Source organism: Manacus candei, unplaced genomic scaffold (assembly GCF_025592945.1).
Source record: "Manacus candei isolate 608988 ecotype Guabito, Panama unplaced genomic scaffold, ASM2559294v1 h1tg000041l, whole genome shotgun sequence".
Lineage (NCBI taxonomy): Eukaryota > Metazoa > Chordata > Aves > Passeriformes > Pipridae > Manacus > Manacus candei.
The window spans coordinates 6,360,184-6,378,937 of NW_026138089.1; the positions used below are offsets into that span (position 1 = coordinate 6,360,184).

Below are 18,754 nucleotides of genomic sequence, written 5' to 3' on the forward strand. Positions count from 1 at the left end.
TACACACAAAAGTAAAACGCTTCAAAATAACATATTATCCAAAAAAACCCCTCCAAGTCTTTGTATAAGCCTGTTTCTATACATAATCTTTCCAAGCACTCTTTACATAAACGAGGTAAAATTTTAATTACTTTCTTTTTTTTTTTTAATATGAAAGCAGTATGAATTGATGATTCTAATAAAACATTTCATACTGCAACTCACAATGTCTTACTGAAAACATCAGTTCAAAATGGCTTGCAGTGCGGAGAGGTATGGGCTGGAATTTGGGTTAAAAGATCATAAATTGGAGATAATGGTGTATCCACATTATTTAAACTTGCCTTCTGTTCATCTTTATTTATAGTCACCATAGGGACCTCAGATAAAAGCACCACTGCATCAGAGGAGCATGCGGTGAAAGCTCTGAGGAAAACTTAGGTACAGTTCACAGACTGATACAAAGCTGATAAAATGCTGACTTTGCCAAGTGAGAAACATTCCGAGGAGAAGGAGCTTTTAGAGGCCATCAAGAAGAAAGAAACACAGAGTTAAATCCACCAACTCTAAAAGCTGTTGTAGAAATAAAAATAGATGCAGCCACCACCTGTAAAGGTGTCTGCTCACCAGAGGTGTGGAACAGCATGGGCTGGCAGCAGCAACCCAGAGCAGAGGCAGCCCCGCTGCTATTTCCCCATAAACTGGCCAAGTCCTCACAGCATCCCAAGACTTGAGCCTCTCACAGTAAGCCTGTGATTCCCCTGAGCTGTGGAATCAAGACCACAGCAGCATTAGCTCTGTTACCTTGTCCTATGCTCACCCAGAAATACAATTGTTTTCCTTCGTTATTCAGCTGACTGCACTATGGAGGCAGAGTTGGATGTGGACGTAATTTAATAAGTTTGTGATATGACTAGAGACGTTTGGCACACTCTGAACAACCAGTGATTCAGTAACTCACCAAGGCTGATTACCTTGGAGGTTCTGACAGGAAAAATAATGTTTTCCTAAAGGCTGAAGTAAATTCTACTAAAAAAACTAGCAACACAAGACTAAAGTCAAGATGCCATTTCTATATTGCTATTGATTAAGCCCATAGCAGGACTTCTGCTCCACTGAAATGTAATACCTATCCCTTGGTACCTCTTTTTTATGCACTTTGGTCTTTACATCCCATGAGCCCTTTACTCTCACTCTGAAGAGGTAGTTGGTTCAGGCTTCTCAGCCATCCACAGAAAACTGTAGTCTTCAGAAAGAAATTATTTCCCCTCCGTCAACTGATTTCCGAAGCTGAGCCAAAATAATCACACCATGAGCATACTTATAAGGTGCACGGTCACCTGAAATATGCAGGGTTTGCTTCATTTCCAAGCTACATTTGTCATTCACAGTGCTTAACTGCAGGCATATAGCAAAATGTTATGATAATAAAGAAGGAGTTTCAATAGCATTGTTGAAAAATAAGTTAAAGCAGAAATTTAAGAAGAATTTGATAAATCTTGAAACAGGAAAAAGCTGAATGTGCAATTTCAGCATCATGGCTTTTCTTCAGTTCTTGATCTTGTCTCAGCTTTGAAAGCAGATCCCTCTCTCCAACTTCTTCATGCTCTTTAAATCAAGGGTCCCCCTGGACTAATGTAATCCATATGCTTACTGTTGCTTACATGGTATTTGCAAGGGTCAGCTCAGCTGAATTATGACCCCATCACACACAGTTCCCTACTGTTGGCTACCTCTATCACAGAAAGGCATACTTGGAGATAAAATAAACAATGTGATGAGTGTGAAGTTTATTATGTTTTCAAGAACTGGTTTTATGTACATTTTTGACAGACATCAAAACAATAGTATTTTGATAAGATATTTGATTTAATATCTTTAAATATAATCAGAAATAAATTAAGTAAATGTGACACATGTTAGTAAAGCATCAGTTGCATATTCATTACTGAGCAGACACAGAAGCAACTCTTTTTTTCCCTTTTAGAAATCAGACTTTTGTATTAGAGGGGACTGGATCAAGAATTTCACATGAGGATCTTCTTGTGTTTACCATTTTAGAAAGGTCCTACATTCTACATGGCCTAGTGTAGGATGAGCAGTTGGTTCAGTATTTGCTAAGGAAGATGTTGGACATGCATAAATAAATAAAGTTCTCACTCTCCCGCTAAGGAAACGCAAACTGATCACAGGACAAGAAAACGAACAACTAACAGAACCTTGCTTGAAACCAATGGGTTTTTTTGTCTAAGAACAGGATTTGCTGTATTTATTGCATTTCCCAATGACAGTAAGAGGGTTTGCACTGCACAGAGCCAGTGCTGTGGGAAGCCGGAGCATCGGCAGGAGACTGGATTGCAACAGCAGCTGCTGCAAGCATACAACTGTGAGGTAGGGAGCTGTGCTGCCCAGATCAGGGGAAGCCAGAGGGAAACACTGCTCTCCAGGATGTGTTAGACAAAGCAGGAATGCGATGGGTGCCCTAAGGAGCATGTGCCATACTGACAGGGAGAAAGCATGCAAGCTCAACCAGGATGCTCCACAGTCCTTGAGGCAGAAACTAACTGCACTCAGGTGTTAAGAAGGGCTGGGGAGAGGAAGAGAGAAACAAGCTGCTGGTGGAGCTGGGGATGGCAACAAGCCTTTAATCATTTATATCGTAAGTACTGTGCAGTAGAAGGTGTTCAACAGCACACTTAAGAGTAGATTCAAAACTCAAGTGATGACCATTTCTGGCCCAAGGAAGGTATCTCACCAGCTTTTTATACTTAATGGGCTGTCAACTCCCCTGTGGACTTGTTTTCTATTATACATTTCACCTAAAGGACTAATATATGAAGCATACTGCTGCCTAAGACTTAACAGAGCCAACAACATAAAAAGAACAGGATGCTGATCCTCCATCATTTCCTAAAACACGAAGTAGTATCTGGATGCAGACATGCGTGATTTTCTCAATTTGTGTTGTGCTGTGGTTGTATGACACTCTAAAAAAACAAAAACCAAAGACTTGTCATAAAAGCAAGTCACTAATGTTTTGAAACTTAAGAACTTCAGTGGCATTGCATTTGCTTCCTCTTAGCATTATTTTTTAAACCCACGGGTGAAATATACTCTTACGTGCCGTGGTTCCCTTAGCAGACGTCCTCTGAGCATTTGTAGCTTGAGAAGCAAATAGCACATATCAAACCCATGCCTTCACACATGAAACTTTTTAGTAGACTAGCCTTGCTAGCTTTTAATTTGCAGTTGGGTCTAGTGGGTGCATGTCAGCTCCACTACAAAGAGATTTAATTAGTCTGTAATTTGATGCTGCAACACACCAATTAGACAGACCAGTGAAGGAGGACATGGAACCACAGAGCAAGAAGATTTGCATGAACCTGGAAGCAAGGACAACTGCTGTGTCCAAGCCAACTACTGCTAATCACTGCAGTGGCAATATAAATAAGCAAATAATACAGAGAAAAGGGCTAAAGCTTTGTCCATACCTGAGACACAGAAGGTCGAGGGGGCAGTGCAGGTGGTGGTGGGGGCAGCCAGCCAGACCTCACAGCTGAACAGTGGGAAAAGAAGAAGATGATGATAAAAAAAACCCGCAACCAAACAAAACTACAGTAATTCAATTCCAAGTAAAACCAGAATTAATTCCCATGAGAAGGTGGAATTCCTCTTAGTGAAGGGGCAGTATATAACATTTAATAACAGAAACCAAACTCAATCTTTACTAAGCAAAACCTTGTTTGAAATAACTTCATGAGTAGTGAAGGAGTAGTGATTTAATTGCTGAAAAACCCCCAATGTTATGATAAAAAGCTGAGATAGAAGCCAGTCAGTCATAAAAGCTGTAGTTAAAACAATCCAATTCTAGTTAAAGAAACCCAGAAACAGGGCCCTCCTGTCCTTGGGACTGTGTTCTTTGTCATTAACAATATTGCCCTTCTTAACAGTGATATTTTAACATCCAGTGTAGACACTGGCATTCACTTCAGATAAAACACACTATAGTACAGCCTTAGAAAGAAAACATCTGCCATGGAATTAACAGGACAAAAGCCTAAATGAACCAGAAACAAATCCATTTCTTTGGCTTTATGTTTTATATTTGCATGTTACTACTCAGTGGAGATGTTTCAGAGGGAGGAGGAAGACAAATCCTAGTAGTTAGTTCAGGTCCCCTTTAACACAATGCAATGTCAGCATTGAATCTGAACCAACACAAAGGGAGGATAATAATCACGTAGGTTCAACCACTGTATTTCTCAGTTTTCTTAAAATATCTAAAACCCTTCACGGGACAAAACTACAGGACAGATGATGGCTTCCAAAGGCAGTTGCAGAGAGGAAGACTAGGCTAGCAAAGAGACACCAACCAGGACTAGTGAGATTCCTTAGGTGGGTTACCCTCCCCAGGCTCTGGTTGCACTGAGTGCTCAGGACTTGCACTGGCAAAGATACCCAACAGTCCATCTTGCACCGGTGTATTTTTGTATAACAAAAAAACCTCCAACAATAATAAACTTAGAAACCTTTTACCACAATAATGCTAAGAAAGCAATTACATTAATACACTTTTTATTTCCATGCATATTTTACAAAGCCACAAAGACCCTTAAGAGCTTTGTTATAGCTTAGCCATTTATATATTTTTTACACCAACGCTAAAAATGTCTGTCTGGTTGAAAATATGAAGAAAAAAGGTATCAACCATTAAGAATAATTGTGACATGAGAATAAAAATGTGTGTGTGAAAACACTGGGAGCAGTCATATCGACTATATAAGCTCCAAAGAGGCTTATAATACATTGATTATTTTTCCATCCTCTGTGTCATCATCTCCTGAATCAAAATGAAGTCTAGTATTGTTGCACATAATGCCAAAGAGAGAGTTAGAACAACTAAAACAGAACTGAAGCTATGCAAGGGAGCCACTAACACACCTACAGGTGTAAGAGAGATTTGAAAAAACATGGTCATTAGGATGCTTTCTCTTGCATTTCATTAGTTCAGTTTATAAGACCCCTGCAATAACAGCATGATGTCATCACTACATTCTCTATCTATCCTGTGCAACCAGTCTTGAGAAAAGAACAGCAGAGTAAGAAACCTTCCTTTCCTTTAGTCTGAACTTCAGGTTATTACTTCATTTATCTGAGTGCTGGCAGTGGCTCTGTATGTCCATCAGCTGCACGCTGTTACAGTGCAACAGTACATATGTTCATTGTGGTTTGTTTAGCTTCAGGAAACCTTGTGGAAGCTGTGCTGTGGTGCTCCATGAAAAGTCCTGTGTGCACCTTAGGGAATCATCTCTGCTCTCAGAACAGTTCTAACGTTTTGGGAAGCATGAATCACACATACTTCTTAACAAGCCCGTGGCAGCCCAGACCATGGAGTACCCTGTCACCATGAGCACAGGGGTCCCTGGGAAGGGACATGTGGGGTCGGGGTCTGTGGTCCTGTGGGCAGGCACTAGACCCAGAGGTCCCCTCAGCCCTTCTGAGCCCCCTCTAGGGCCCATCGTTTTTGTCTTTGCTGGTTTATGCTCCTGCAGGCCCTCAAAAGCTCTACTGCAAGAGCTGCATGCGTTGAGAATTCAAATTTCAGCTGTGAGGATACAGCACTTGCCATCCTCACTCTCTCATTCTTCAAACCCAGTAATATGCCTTGGAAAGCAGCAGTGTAGTCTTTGTGCAGAAATGTGCTGGGCTTGCTAGAAAAGCAACTCCTGAAGTGGTTGGACACACTGTGAAACTCCATGAGTCTCCTGAGATTTGGCTCACAAAATTCCAAAGCAAAAAATAATTTTTTCCATAAAATAGTCAAATGGAGAAACCACACCACAAAGAAACCACCACAAAAAACCCTGCTTCTTCAGCTTTCAAATACAACATATATGAATCTAGCACTAAAGAAGTTAGATGCTTACACCACATGCATTTGACCCACTTTCCTCTTTTTAATCCTGCAAATTCTAACTTAATCTACTCATGAAATATTAATAAAATTCCTGCTGTTGCAGAAGATCTTTGGCCTGTTGTTAGAAGGAAATCATGCTTATGTGAGCACAATTACTAGTGAAAGTTAGTTGACTTTTGAGGACTCATAACAACTTATTACAAAAACCCCATGTTTCAGCCTTCTCTAGTGTCACTACTCTAAAGAGGATAGTATTAACAGATACTCATAGGTTTTCATGTGTACAGGCAGGTGAACTGTTTTATTATTAGGCTATTCCATAATACCTTCCTTCCTGGGAGAGTACCCTGCACAGATCAGCTCTTGCTGTTAGAGGTGGCATCATTAGCTAGCTCTCAAAGCAAATATAAATACAGAGGAAGGTCTGTTTCCAAAATAAAAGCAAGTACCCTGGGTCTGAGCAGCAAACAGACAAATGTCACACCTCCAGGTGCACACCTCAGAGCTTGGTTAAAGCTGCTTGCCCCTGCTCTTTGAAATAAAGTCTTCATACTCTGCAGAAAAGCTGAGGGAGTTGGATGGACCTCACACAGGTCCTCTTGCTACTGAGCAACTTGGTGACATTCAAACCAGGCTGAGCTACAGAATCATAGAACAGTTGGGCTGGAAGGTACCTTAAAGATCACCTTGATCCAACTCCTCTGCAACATGCAGGGACACCTTCCCCTAGATCAGGTTGCTCAAAGCCCCATCATGTAAAGTAAATCCCCCAATGTGGAAAGCACATACAGGTACCAGTAAAACAGATTTAAGTATCCATATCATATGTCTTCCTGCAAGTGACAGCACTTTCATGCACTAGTTACTCCCACAAAAATAGAGATAAGGCTTTCAGTTCAAAAATCATGGCTTTTACTTAGCATGTTTACACTTTAAGACAGATTATCTGCATGGAAACCTCCCAGGTCCTATTCTGGCAATCACAAAGGTCTGATAGTATTAAAATGACACCACACTAGATTAAAAAAACAAGTTTTCCAATCCGAAGCTAGATTAACATTTTAAAACAAACACCAGGCTGTAATTGTAGACTGTGAGAACTGGTCATGGCATCTTATCTGGCCACACTGCTGTTCTGCCTCTAGCCTCCCTAGCAGACAACACAAACCCTCAGCACTTTCATTACTTGCGGTAGTGAAAAATATCAATCACAGTAACCACTTGAATAGCTCCTTTACTTGACTTATTTGACCTAGGAAGAGGAGACAAAGGAAAAACTAAGTTATGACAGCCCAGTCAAACCTATGGGAAATAGGTCTTTAGCTCACCAGGCACAGTAGCAGTGGAGGATGCCAAAATTAGGATGGAAGAAATCTAGGCCCATGGAATCCTTTAGAGCAACCTAAGAGCAAGGTACTCTACTTCTCTCACTCAATAACAGTCACTTGTCCTCTTGTTTTTCAGTATTGAAGAAAACTGCCATAATACACTGAGCTTCTGGATGTCTATTTTTTTTTAAAATTAGTTAATACTGTAACAGCAGCATATACAACTACACTTCCTGAAACATTTCCATGTCAGGTGTTTATTTAATATTCATTCTTTACATGTGGCTGACATCTTGGTTTTGATGTCTATCACCATACACTGGGTGTCACATCAGACAAGTTGGGTGGAAAAAATGTACTCTCTCCTTCCCATCCAAACTGAATACTTATATAAGCAGTGTCCTGAAAGAAGAGTGGTTTTCCTGGATCAAGGGTCACTTTGTCCCTTGCTAGCCATAGATACTGCCTACCAAAAGAGACTGACCTCATCTCAGGTCAAAAGCCTATACACCCTTCAACCCACGATGAAAAGGGCACCCAGAGTTTGTTGGTCTGCATTTCTCAGCTCATACAAAGGATGCAGGTCTAACCAAACCCAGCTTAAATCCAGGTTGACCCAGATCCAGATGGCTTAAATCCTGGTTCTTGCCTCTGCTGTGCTTCCCCACCATGACCTTCTGCAATTGCACAGGGACCATCCAGGGACTTAAATCTGGGAAAAAACTCTGATAGGGTCCCTCAGTAGAGTCTGGCTGATGTATTTGGTATTTTCCAAGTGGATGCTACAGCACTGTTGGATGAAGGTAGAAGCTGGTTGCACAGTAGATTTACATCAGTTCATGCTGCTTAAGAGTCCTTAGCTTCTAGATCAGGTTTAACAAAAGACCAACCAATTCATTTTATCTGGGAGCAAAGGGTCTGCAATACTGAAATCAGTTCAAAAAAGATAAGCTAACAGGAGGAATTATTCTTTAGTTCCCACAACCACCTAAGGTTTTGGTTCCTCAGGGAAGCCAGCACTTTCACCCTTCCGCTCTGACAGTATTTCGGAGAGCTTTTTGAGATACTCTTCCTGCTTCTGTTGCCAAGGGCACACCACAGAAAAGTTCTCTGTCTAAGCTGGTTTCTGTTTACCTCGTTCTTACAAAACTTCCATTCTTGTTCACTGAAACTGCTACTTGGTTATCCCATAACACTGATACCATTCTTTACACTTCATTTACTTACATTCCAACAACAGCATTAGTAAGGTAATTGTGAAATAACTGTTTCTCAAGAGATCTGATTTATTAATTCTCAAAACTACATCTACAAAAAAAACCCCACCAAACTGTAAAGCTGTAGCCAGGAATATAAATTTAATGAAGGCTTCTAGTAATAGAGTTGCAAAATACCTATTGATCCAGGGATCTGTTTCAATAATTCTTACTAATGTCTCCTCAGAAGGTAACAGCAATGCAAAAACGATATTTTAGACTCCTGATATTAATTTTGTTACCAGGTTTGTAGAAATGCTGTAGGAAGCACTGTCTGTGGCAGAATAACCCCTCTTCTCACAGTAAGTTTTGGGAACCTGCTCAGCAGGCAAAGCTTCATTTGTCATAGCAAGTGATACATATACCTGATGTCACAAACACACACTTGTTACAGGTCTGTTTCACCTGCTAATCATATAAAACATCATTTGTACTTCAACTGAATGGAAAATTATCCACGTACTTTCCAAGTAATTAGGAAGCGATACAGCCAGACCTTAAGTAATTAATGCTTCTGCACCATGAACTCACAGGTGTGATCATACAGGACACTGGTATGCTAACATATTCAACGGGTCACTTACAAATCAATCAAGCAAAACATTATTACAGGTGGCTTTTATGATGCCTGTTTTTAATGCCCTATCCATGAATTTCAGCATGTTTTAAGTAAAATCTGTAAAAGAGATTTTTTTTTAAACATCTATTTTCTGTTTTGCATCATATGTGCACAACATCTGTGTTTTTATCTTCCTGGCCCTTATTTTCTCTAAACCATTTAATTTTCTAGTTACTGTTTACTCTACCCTTTCCTTTCCTGCGTGTTTCTATTTGAGGACAGTTTCTGCCTTCTCCCTTCCCCCCTAAACAAAACTATTCAAGATTTTGTTCTGTCTCACTCTGCATTTAGCTTCATTCTCCACCCACAGGGAGGCACAGTCCCTCCACCTACACTCCCACAGATCCCTGTTGCCAGAGCTTCTCACCTCTGGAGACTGGGGTAGTAAGTGCTGGAGGCTCCAGCACTTACTGCTTGTGACCATTTCCAACGTGGATACATTCAGAACAAGCACACAGGAGCCAGGAACACCAGTGGGCTACCAGCCATCACTCCTCTGGTCCCACGTGTGGCACATACACTTTTTGGAGACATCTGCATCTCCAGGGTCTTCCCCACAAGGGAGGCAGTTTGACCACTGTTCCATGTGAGAAACAGCAGATCCTCTCTTCTTTAACCTATAAAGCTGTTCTACAATGGACCAACATTTTTTTCATGGAACAGAGTAACCCACATGGGATCATGAAAAAGGTCTATGGGGCTGATAGGGTCAGTCAAGAACATTTCAACCTTTACAGTTTTCTGTAGAAGAGTTTTTTGATTAAAATTTAATTTATAACAACCTGCAACAGAATGGAAACAGACTGCAAATCATTCCTCAATCCCTGAAAGAGCTAAGATTAGATAAATGGGAGAACATAATTTTTAAAAAGTTCAATTTATTTACACAAATTGTAAAGGAACAGCTACACTTCAAAGGCTGGTATGACTTACCCCAGTAAAGTACTCTCTGGATTCTCCTCTTACAGATAGACATAAAAATTTAAAAATCTAAAAATGCAATATAAGTTACCCCATCAGATTCCTATCATGTAAGAACCATTCATCTATTAATGTTGTCACTATTTTCTCCATCTTATTCAACCTTAATTATGTTCTTATCCAGCTGGGCAAAGAAATAAGTTACATAGTTGTAAACACATAAATCCTTCATAAAAACTTCTGATAGACTGAGAGGCGTAAAACTCTTCCATTCAAATCAGAAAGAAGACATTAACAGTTTATTCAGAATAAGCTCAGTTCAGTGATCACATATTCTGAAGAGGAATAGGACTAGAAGAAAACAGTAGCTCCAGTAACAGATCAGGAACTGTGTCCCCCCCCCCAAAAAAAAAATCTATTCTCCAATTCAAAAAAATATTTTTGCAACAATTATTTTAAAAAAGTGTTTCATAGCCAGAGAAAAATATGATAAGCAGCCCAATTTTGTGTTCTCTGTGTTTTATGCATAAGACATTTTTAATTTAAATTTGTAACAACCCTTACAATCAAAGTCATGAACTTGACTCTACACTCCTCACTTGACAAAGCTTGCAACATTACAGCTCTTGTACACCATGCAAACAATATTCATGAAATGGCATGTTTTGCTGATGGTATTTGTTATTATTCTAAAATAAAGGTCCTTCAGAATTGTCATCTTCCTAATTTAATATTTAATGGTCTGATTAATAAACTCAACACAGTAACATGCAAGACAGTACAGTACTACAGCATGAGCAAAACTCAAGAAAGTAGCTGGATTCTACTAAACCAAGACTAATATAAAAGCCATGAGAGAAAGAAGTCTTGAAAATTAATTACTTAATTAAATTCATTTTGATATAAATTCAGCCTTAAAAAAAGAACATTACTATTCTAAGTTCCTCCATGTCACTTTGGCTTTCAAATAAAATTTTAGTTAAGAAATCTGTATTTATGGTCAACACAAAAACATAATTCCTTGAATCACCCCTTAAAAGTTTGTCTTTAGTAACTGTCTTGAAGACAGCTAACCTCAGTGAACACATACATTTCCCAGCAAATACAATTAAGCATAAAAGAACACAGAAGATAATACAGTAATCATACTTATCTCGGTTAAATTTCACAGGTTTTTTGGTACCAGTTCCACATGTACAAAAGGGAAAGTCTCCCGCATTTGGCTCACTAAGCTAAAAAGACAATTTAGCTGAAGAGATATTCCTGAAAACAACTGGAAACACTGTATTATGGTAACTATTTGGGCTTCTTTGTATCAAAACATATGACACCAGAGCAACCATGATTTTAATTCTCAAAATCCTGCTTCTTACAAAATTACAGAATGGTTTTATTTGTCGTGTAGATTTAAACAATTCAGAAATACAAAGAATTTGACTGTAGTTAGGCAAATACGGAAAAACAAAGACATCTCGACGTATGTTTAACTATGCACAAATCTCCACATTTGGCAAATAAAACCCACCAAGCCTGTATGCTCAAGGAAAGGATGTTCTAATTGAATGAAATCATGAGAGTTTGATGGAGTAAAGGAAGTAATGAAGACTCTTCTTCAACGGTATGAAAAAGAAGACAAAATAGATGCTGAACACAGTTTTCTCCTGGTGCTAATGAAAACGAAAGGGTGCAGAAAGAAGATTGTAGTGAGTTTTAACAATAAAAGTACCACTTTAAACTGCATGAGAAACATGTATATGAAGGAGTACAGAAGTGATATGCAGACACATTTGTATCACTTTTGGGAATGCTGATGCCCACCAATAAATCTCTTCCTTTGTTTCCATACTGTGAACACTATGTTTAGAGCAAAAGGGATGTTTTCTTGTTTGGTAGTCATCATAGCGCAGCAATGCCAAGTAGAGGTTACAGATCTGACTGTAACCAGGAAAACATCATCTGTAACAGAAAATACTGCACTTGCAACAAAATGCTTGTTGTGTTTCCCCCCAAGTGTGGAACTTAACATCTCATATTTTAAAAGGGAGAAAAATCCCCCAAAATTAGCCCCACATTGCTGGCTGAAAGCAGCACCCCAGAAGGAGCAAATCCAGGTTACACTGAGTGTTTGCTTAAGAGCTGATGTAAAAAATGGTGCCTGCATTCCACACGTTCTTCACTGCAGGGACAGCCACAGCAGGAGGTGAGTTCCAAAAGCAAATGAGTGCTGAAAATCTTCAGTCAAAAATTCATCTGTAAATAGTTATATGGCTGTTTTGTTGAATCACACAGCAATATTCAACCTGCTTCCAGAACAACATGAAACTACACTGTTTATGACAATTCTGTTGTTTCATCAAAGAAAATGGTCTTTTCCCAACAAGTATCCTTTGTTCAACAGAACTGTTAATTAAAAATGGTTATGTGATTCAGAAATGAAACTAAATGGAAATAAATTGTATTTCAGAGGCATCTGTATGAATCTAACAAGACCCAGACTGCTGTCACTGCCTATTAATTGCCCAGAAGTAAATTCTTTAAGTAGTTGTCGTGGGCAGAAAACGTAACTGAGCAAAACACCAGAAGACAATGGATGCATTTTTGGGTTTTAATACTTAAGCTGAGACTTGCCCCAGCCCCAGAGTTACCTCAAGAACAGGTTCTAGCGTACTGCTGGGGGCTCTGCTGCAGGACTGCCAGGCTCTGAGCTGCCCCAGTTTTGGCCCTCTCAATACCCAGGTCTTATTCTGGAAGCTTGGCTTGTAAATGACTAGAGTGGGTTAGAGAAGAAATGAAGATGTAAACTAGGTCAAGTATGCATTTAAACTGACATTTTTGTTTCTACTTAAAGCCTGCTGTTGTCCTTCCAGGAATGCATACATTCTAGCCAAGTATTTTCTTAATACATACACAGTCCAAATGCCAGAGATTACATATTCAACAAAAAGAAATACATAAAGAATCTAGCAGTACAGAATTTTTCTCAGATGCTCAGATGCTAACATAAAGACTACATGCATTTAAAAAAAAATAAAAAAGTAAGATTTCTGTCTCTTAACATCTCCTAACAGAAAATCATGTATGGATATTTGAGAAAGTGGGAGCTTTCAATAAGTTCTCTTGCTTTTTTTACGTTTTTCCTAGGTAACACTAGTTACAGCATCCCAGAGGAGTGCAGCTATGAAGTATGAATGAAGATGCCTCCTTTAAGTCCAGTTACATCCCAATTCAACAATTTTAAAGCACAGTTTCTGTGGTTAATGCATTGCTGGACATCCCAGCCATCATGGATAAATGTTCTGTGTGTATACATGCCAGGAGAGAGGCATAGTAAGATGGTGACAAACATGATACAGCAGCAGTAAATGAGTAACAAAAAACCCAAAACAAAAAAACACTGCAAAAAAACCCCCACCATCGCCCGCAACAAGGATCTGCCACAGTCTTTGACTGAATTTACTCGAAGAAAAGCTATTTCTCTTTTTCTGCCCTTTAAAAAGGGAATAAATAAAATAAATGCTCCAAACTACAGACAGCTTTACAATTAAAGAAGCGATAGCTATAGATCAACATGACCTGTGTGGAACTGAAAACAGAGCTCAATATTACTGAGCACTCCTTTGTAGGCCTGGAAGCAGATTATCCACCAAACTCCCCAAATAGGAATTATTTGTGAACTAGAACTAGTAGGACAAAAACTAATATGCCAAAATAGAACTATTTTAATCATGTTGGACATATACAGACTCAGAGAATATCAGGAGTTGGAAGGGACACAAATGCATCACCGAAGCCCTGCACTGGACACCCCAAGAATCACATCACGTGCCTGAGAGTGTTATGTTACTTCAAAATTAATAGTGACTTTCAAAATGATCCACTGCAAAAGCAAAATGTTAATTTTCATTCACAGAATGACTTCTTTGAGAATTTACATTCTTCTTTTGTGTTCCAAGCCAAACTTAAATCCAAGTTTATTTCCTTCCAATTATACTTGTTATCTGGATTCTGAGAAGATTTTTTGCCTTAGAAAATGTGTACTTGGCTCTGTTTGGGGTTTTATTTTGATGTAAAACAAAATCAAAATTGGAGGCAACATATCTCTCAACAGGAACCATAGTCAAAGATAAGGAACTACTTCTCCATGTAAGGCGAAAAAAAAAAAAACAAACCAAAAAACCCCCCAAAAAAGCAAACAATTTTATTCCTACTGAATAGGAATAATAGGGTTCAGCACACATAGAGGGACTCTTGAATTTTCTTTAGTGTTTGCACAAAGTCCCACAGAGCAAGAGGTAGAACACTTCTACTTCAAAACCACATTACAGAGCCCAGTCAAACATTCCTTGACACAGTCAAACCTTGGCTTTCTTATGAAGCATAAGCATGACCATGCTTAACCTGGTCCTTGAGTCAGATGATTTGTGTGCCCCATATAAACCTCTTACGTGGTCCAAGGACACTGGTGAAGCACAGCAATACTGGATGACTGCTGCCCTGAACAAACAGCTCCTCTTTTCACTGCTCACTGTGCAAGGCAAGAGGCACACTTGAACAGTAACATGATGAAAAGTTCACCCCAGCTACTATTCTACATTTTCTTTCTCTCCCCTCAACATGCACCTGTGTCAAAAGAAATTACCCTTTCTTTTTATTCAAAAAGTGTTTTCATTGTCCATACGCATATGGTAGACTTTAACATCTAAAATGTTTGCTTTCTTTCTCCCAGTTTAAACATTAAGGGTTTTCTCTGCTTCTGAACTACAAAAAATAAATTGTAATAAAAATCAATTATATTGCAGTTACTGATGAGAGCTGTCTAAACAGCCAGCCTAGTTATAAACAGTCAGTGATGACAGACTACCATATGTTAAGCTTCCCATTATTGTGCCAGAAAACATTATAATCACCTTAATTACAGCAACAGTGATTTTTCCCTTCAGTGGCGACATAACGCAAGTGCAACTACTCCTCTTCTGTAGCACAATACTGTCTACAGCAAAGGCCAGCGTGTGCACATATTGTCAAGCATTTGTGCAAACAGATCAAGTTGCCCAGCATGCAGCTAACCTAAAAGGTCTCAAAAACAAGAAAGAAAGCAAACTTTACCTTGTGTATTTTGCTGAAATATTTTGTTCAGATCCAAAGAGGAAGCTCTGGAATGCGACTTCTGAGGCCTTGGAGGCGGAGTAGGGGGCTCTTCTCCCTTTTTCATGGCATCTTCTATTGATGTGCTAGAATAAGACCTAAGGAAAAATAGGTAGGGGAAAAGCATTAATTTTACACAGCTACAGTGATTAGTACCTAAAAATACACTGACCTGAACTCAGGTTCATGGTGGAAATTCCTTGCCCTAATGACTAAAAGTTCCCCCTTATAACAAGACAGATTTATTTGGCAACAGAGGGACCCAAGCGTCTGGAGAAAGGAACGAATCATGCTTACAGGGCTAGTATTTTTTAAGGTCTTTTGTAACACAGCTTCAGGCCTTCTTATGTAACTTTGTCAACACGATAATTGCAGCAACTATTTTGAAGAAATCCAAATAGAACGCCCCATACACACACCCCTTAGAGCTTCTGTTGCCTTTTCTAACTGCAAGGGGAGTGTTTATACAGGTATAGCTTCAACATACCTCTTGCAAGTACACATTTTGTAATTTTTAAAAATTCTATTAGAAAAAAATTTTCATAGCATACAGTCACCTAATTCCACAAAACCCAGAAAAACTGAATAGCTCCAGTGACCAAAACTGGTCAAATACATGGTTCAGTACATCTTCCAGGCCCTCACACATCAATTAATCCCAATTAAGGGCGGTGCATTTGCTAAGAATTCTGATTTTGCTGAATACTGTCCGATATTTTTCAGCTGTTGTAGTTACAGTTCTCCTGCAAGGAGGAGACTTTGTTCAAAATGAGCACTGACAATGTGAGATGTTATACTCACTGTAACACATTATGCATGTCAGGGCAAGACCAAAAGCACATTTAAGTAAAACAGAAATAACTCCCACTAATGGGAAATGGATAATATTTTTTGCCAAACAGGCTCCTTATATCCAGTGCTGACTGTCTGATAAAAAGCATATACTGAACATCTCACTCTCCAAGTCCAAGTCTGTCCATTTAAGAGCCACTTTACACAACCACTCAAAAAAGTTGATGGAGATTCTGTGTCTCCTTGCTTTACCTCATACAACTTCACAAGACTCTCGGGTTTTTCCACTCCATTCTGAATTCCATACAAAATCAACATTTGATATACTTTTATTCTTTTTAATCCAACATCTTCATTCAGATCCCATTCAGGATCTTCTTCAGGGAGAAGTTCATCACAATGTGGTATTCCTGATTTTCTGATCTAGCCCGTCAATCTCCCCCCTACCCCCACTCCTTCCTTTCCTTTTTCTAAACCTGCTCTTTTTTGCTACATAAATACACAAATATTGTAACAAAGCTTGTGTACCTCCCCAGATGGGGTTATGTGTCATCATCACAGACTTAATACTACTATACATCCCATCAGGATTGTTACAATAAGATCCAACATTCTGTTTCCAAGTCAATAAATCAGAGTTAGTAAACAGTATGTGCACATAGAATGCTTTCCCAGCAGGTCCCACAGCTTGTCTTAAAGGAGCCTTAATCACTCCATCTTCTTCCCCTAGTTCTGCTAGACACAGGACTTCCTGATTTACTTCTTTCTCTAACATTGCCTGACATAGGACTGTCAGATTCTCCCTCACTCACTGAATTAGTTTTTAGGACCTCCTGGAGGAGCCACCAACAATTCTATTTGTTTATCATCATCACCGAGTTTATTAGATTTCCTATTCACACCACAAATTCTTTCAATGTTTTTACCTCTTTTCTCAGTTACTGAATATATTCCTATCAGGTGTTTAAAGTCCATTAATACACTTATTTTTAACATTTCAGTCATTCTTTAAAGAGAAAAATAAATCGAGCTGTGGCATTTCATCCCATTTTTCAACAAGCACAAGAGGCCTGAGTTCAAGGATGTGCTGAGGCATCTTTAGTCTCAACTTCTGCATTGAACCAGTGACATACAGTCAGATGGAGACAGTCATTCATGTGTGACAGAGTAGTCACATTTAAGTGACTTTTTATGAACTTAAGCATTTGCTATTTTATGCATTTTTGCACATTTTTTGAGCACTTGCAATTCAATAACAAAGCAAGAAAATTTAAAACTGTGTTAAAACTAAAAAGCTTTGGCTAGCAGCAGAAAAACAGGCACGCAAGGCAGTTCAGCCTTCCCAAATGTAGGTCCTAGGAAGACAGGATTTCAATCTTCAATCATCCTGCTTATAGCTGACCCTCTCTTACTAGCAGACTTTGACAAGCTTGTAAGTAGGGAGTTCCTGTTTACACTCTCATTACCCAAGCAAAAAAAATTAAAAAAAAAATTGAATCCTCTAACTGGCACCAAAGAAGAAAACTTGGAAGGTGAATTAACAATATGGCTATACACCAGTAAGTGAACAGCCAAACCCAAGATGCAATCCATTTATACACAATATTTTCTGGCACAGGTTTCCCTTTTCTTTCAAACATCCAAGTTCAGTGTGTGTCACTTCTAGCACACAACAGTGTCAGTCCTTAAGTCCTTCCATCACACATCAACCAACTGCAGCCAAGTACACACATGCCAACAAAAGGATTCACTCACCTACACCAGAGAGCTGAGCTACTACTGTTGTTTCTGTGGCAATGTGCAGTGTCTCCCTCCATATGAAACCACCCTGCAGGTTTCAAGAGCATCAAAATGTTGAGGATGTTCCCTGCAATGGGGTGGTCCCAGCTGTCCTGCCAGGAAGCCTCTGGGGCTGGGCTGGAGGCAGTCACCACCCTGATAAGAGAGCAGGGCTGGGCAGACAGGCAAAACTTCCAGCACCATATGACCAGAGATCATGGGGCCCCAGAGCAGTACTTATGTAGGGTCTATAGCTTACAGATTCCTCCTGGTAAATCTGTCTGATCTGAGCTGTACTTCCAGTACCACATCAATTAAAAAAAAAAAAATCTACCACCAGTTCTTATGCTCTGTGTCTAACACCAGAGGTGTCTATTTCTCCTGAAATAGAAGTGAAAGCAGTACCTGGATCGTGGTCTGGCTTTAAGTGCATTAGATTCCTGAGCAGCTGGAACAGAAAAGAAAAAAGAACTGCTAAAACATCATATTTTAAACAAATGCCTTTAGCTGCAGAATCAGTGTTCATGAAAAATGTGAGTGTTGCAAATGTGGATGTGAGAGTGTGCTCATCTCACATGAGTAATGGGGATTGATTTTCACTTCTCCTTCTCCTTTGCTTTTGTAGTGTCTGAATGTCCTAAGAATTCAAAAGCCCACATACAGGCAGAGCTTCATCTTTTTAATATGCTTACCACAATACAGGAAAAGCAGTAGGTCTGGCAGCTCTGACCTGTACTCATGGATGTAGTTATGACCAAGCAACATAAGGAACAGCATAAACTTTTTACAGAAAAAATCTTCTTAGTTCAGATATCTATTAGCTGTCCTCCTTCCAAAAGCACAAAGGTTTGTCCTTCCTAAATACTTTAACTAATTAGTATAAATGTACATTATCTCATCACCCATTAAAAAAAAAATTAACACATCGGGTTGAGACCATTTCGACATTGGGAAGGTAGAAAGCTTTCAAGTCTAAATGCTGATCAAATACATTTCTATCAATATAAAATGTTTTTTT

General features: G+C 39.2%; 1 protein-coding gene across 3 annotated transcripts in view; it reads right to left on the reverse strand.

The window, feature by feature from the left end:
- REPS2 (RALBP1 associated Eps domain containing 2) overlaps window positions 1–18,754 on the reverse strand; it is a 96,155-nt gene that overhangs the window by 19,178 nt on the left and 58,223 nt on the right. For all 3 annotated transcript variants that reach the window (XM_051795032.1, XM_051795031.1, XM_051795030.1), the window contains exons 12-14: window positions 18,142–18,184; window positions 15,127–15,263; window positions 3,471–3,535 (exon numbers count right to left, since the gene is read on the reverse strand). In XM_051795032.1, coding sequence (XP_051650992.1) covers window positions 3,471–3,535; window positions 15,127–15,263; window positions 18,142–18,184 — 245 coding nt within the window. The remainder of the gene's footprint in view (window positions 1–3,470; window positions 3,536–15,126; window positions 15,264–18,141; window positions 18,185–18,754) is intronic.